The following is a 3,695-nucleotide window of genomic DNA, read 5'->3' on the forward strand; positions in this document are numbered from 1 at the left end:
TTGGATGGAGTCGCCAATGTCACATTAAAATCACATCAATTTTTTTAAACTGGACACCCTATTTTTTATTCTAGAATCTAATAGCCGTGCTCGTCAAAAGCTTTTCAAAACGCTACAATAAAATTCATTTTCATTGAATACTTTTCGAGTTATAAGGGTTAAAAGTTACAGTACCGCCATTATTAGTATTACCCAAGATGTCCGACCGATGACTAAAACCTCTTGAATGTTGTCAGAATCATGCCCTGGATAATATTTGTTAAGATCAAGATCTCATTGGAGATTGTTTCTCTTATTTTCATTTTTGCACTGAAAATTAATTTTTGCATAAAAACGAAAATAAGAGAAACAATCTCCAATGGCTTTGATCTTGATAAAACGTCGGATATCTTAGGCTATGGATAATGTAAGAGAAAGTGGTATTATGGCCAGTGTAGATATTGTGGCCCTCCCTTTATATCTCCGTTATTATAATATATAGCGAACCCTAATGATTATACTTATGCAATTATTTGTTCAGTAGCTCACCCTTACACCATAACATTATATATCAATACTCAATAGCCAGCACTTATTATAACGCATTTTTACTTTCAAGTATTTCGAAACGTTTCTAATGTACATTTTAACATTTAATTACACCTACTTCCTCATTTTTCTTGAAGCGTATTATCACAAGAATATATGTATATTTGAGTGTGTTGTTTGCTATTTAACATTTCATTTGATTGTATATATTTTGAGTTATGCAAATTTAAACAATAACAGGCATTTTGCTAATATGGCCTTCTATGCGTATTGATTACTCATTTTTGAGATTAACATAATTATTTGATAATCGATTGCAGCTCTACTGTTAATCTATAGTTTATAATATTATATAGATTTCTAGTACTAAGCAACTTATATGCGGCAAGAGTTATGTGTGTGTATATACGTATGTTTACATAATTCGAATACATACACTCTACATATAATATTTTACTTTTTACGTGAATTTTGTAACGAAATACTGTTTTTTTAAACAAAACCAATTTTTTACATCTATTTTTATGGAAGGCCATATTTTACCTCTGTTTTTCTTCGAGTCATTATGTAGTGCCGCTACATTTTTATAAATAGCGTCCTAAGTAATAAATGTTTCATAAGTTTAAGTCTAGAATCAATTGAACAATATTTTGACAAATGTAATTGTTGAGTTTTAAATTTAAATATTGATTATTAACCAAGTTATTGTACAAATATAAGGGGTAGGATACCATAATAATATTGTACCTTCTTCTCTACTATGTTAATAATGGTAGTACTGTAACTTTCAACCCTTATAACTCAAAAAATAATAAAACTGAACTTTATTGTAGCGTTCTGAAAAGCTTTTGACATTGGCTATTAGATTCTGGAATCAAAAATAGTGTCTAGTTAAAAAAAATCGATGTTATCTTGATCTGGCATTGACGATGCTACCCAAGGTTAAACTAATAACATCATTAAATATAGATCTTTTTAAATCCTATAATTTTTGATCAAATATATATATATATTTTGAATGTTACAAATAATACATTATATATTCTTTTTATTAAATCAATTTATTCCAGATATAATTGCGAACCGATAACTTTCGGTTTCAACACAATCATTCCGAAACGCTAATAATCCCTCTTACATTAAATTAGAAAGAAAGAAAGAAAGAAAGTAAGAAATTTATTGCGAAAAATATTACCTCAGCCAGGATTCGAACCTGGGACCTCTCAATTTTTCTTTCAACTTCGATTTAATAAAAAGAATATATAATGTATTATGTGTAACATCCAAAATTTGACCGATCTTGGCTTTCTTTATAGTATTTGATGTATTCACATATACGGTCGTGCTTAAAATTCCTATAATTTATGTCTAAAACATTTATATAAAAAATGCATACTTTCCGAGATATTCAGCTGGCTCGGAACTTTTGGCGGGCACTGTATAATACAGATATTTACAATATTTATATATTCTTTAAAAAAAAAAAATCTGTGGAAGTCTCAAAAGTATATATGAAATATATAGATAATAATACATTATAATGTATTTTATATAATATTATTACTTAATATCATATTGTTCATTATAATTAAGGTATGGTTATATAATTAATTTAATTTGTTATAAATTATAATATCTTTAGCATCTGAGACTTTTATTTGTTCGACGAATTGTTTATGCAATATGTATTTCATTGCTTTGCAAGAAATTTTACCTTTTTCCCATTATATATTCGTTTAGGCAGATGCACGCACAATACGCGCATTGTTTGTGAAACATCTCGTAACGGGACGTTTACTTTTGTTATATGCATTTACCTCGAATTTTCGTAGAATTATTTATTCAATGCAACGTAATAAAAACATCCTGATGGCTGCGTATTCGCGCGCGTCGAAACAATTCCTCGCTTTTGCGTTTTAACGTTGAGGTACATATGATATTGCGAATTTAAGTTTGTTTTCGGCAAACGGTTGTATTTATTTTTTCATGTATTGCAACTAAACTATTTTGATAAAATGATTGTGGCAGAATTTCTTGTATGATTTTTTTTATAAAGACAAATTTTTTTTAATTTATTGTAATTTTTTCTTGCATTTGAGACATGTCGCATTATTGAGAAATCCGCCATTATGCAACCTTAAGGAGATATATAAGGAGATAAACTTACGTATATCATCTCAGGAAGTTACATAGTCGCGTATGCTTCTTGCTGATAAGGCCATTCAAGATGTCGGCAAATGCAGGGATTCGCATCGTCGTTGTAGCATTGTATTGCGAGGCGGAAAGTGAAATCTTTTTCGATGTCGTACATGTATCATAAATAACTTTTCCTATCACAAATTTAATATTTCAAAGACTTTAGAACTTAGAACGATATTATATAGTTTTTCCATATTTTTAACTCTGTTCTGTTCTCGTTTACATTTAACTTTACTTATTTACTGCAACATCTTATTTCAAATTGATCACAGAATCCCAAGGTGCAAAGAATAGTAATAATTTTAGAAAACTTATATGATTTATACTGTTATATTCATAAAATATATTTTTACTATTTATCTGTAAATACTGGATTTAAAAAAATTTTGTTACAGGTGCGAAGCAATTTCCAGGTTTTGAAAATTTGCCACGCTCATTTTGGCACGAGCTTAGTTCACCTTTTACAGAGGTATATAAGTAACATATTTAGATTAAGATTTTTGTAGTTGCTTAGTTAACCTAAAATATAGGATGAATTATTTTAATGTATCGCTTCAAATATTTCGGCTGCTTTTTATTTCCAAACAAATTTTAAATGAAATTTTTATATTTTTACACGGAAAGAATGATTTTGTGGAAAGATTTAATTTCAATGGACACAAATCTGAAAATAATTTTGTTGGAAATAAATGTTAGAAATTAAAAAATGATGAGCAATACTCCACCAAAATTATTTATTTCCAACAAAATTATTTTAAGAACTGTATGTAGCAAAATTTTAAATCTTTTAGTAACATGGTTTTTTTTTTATTCAAACTTGAAGGAAATATAATGCATAAAATAATTTTTTGTTATATGCATTTTACTTATAAGATATCAAGGTTATTAATATTCTTTGTGTATTATTTTTCCTATTAAAAATTGTGTAAATTATGTTTAAAACAATTTTATATATATATATATATATA

At 27.6% G+C, this 3,695-nt stretch overlaps 1 protein-coding gene across 1 annotated transcript in view; it reads left to right on the forward strand.

Moving 5' to 3' along the window:
* Positions 1 to 3,695, forward strand: part of LOC108751810 (immunoglobulin superfamily member 10) — a 184,364-nt gene that overhangs the window by 40,195 nt on the left and 140,474 nt on the right. Inside the window, exon 3 of the mRNA XM_018492226.1 lies at positions 3,123 to 3,196. Coding sequence (XP_018347728.1) covers positions 3,123 to 3,196 — 74 coding nt within the window. The remainder of the gene's footprint in view (positions 1 to 3,122; positions 3,197 to 3,695) is intronic.

The sequence above is a fragment of the Trachymyrmex septentrionalis genome, unplaced genomic scaffold, assembly GCF_001594115.1.
Source record: "Trachymyrmex septentrionalis isolate Tsep2-gDNA-1 unplaced genomic scaffold, Tsep1.0 scaffold52, whole genome shotgun sequence".
In the NCBI taxonomy this organism is placed as follows: domain Eukaryota; kingdom Metazoa; phylum Arthropoda; class Insecta; order Hymenoptera; family Formicidae; genus Trachymyrmex; species Trachymyrmex septentrionalis.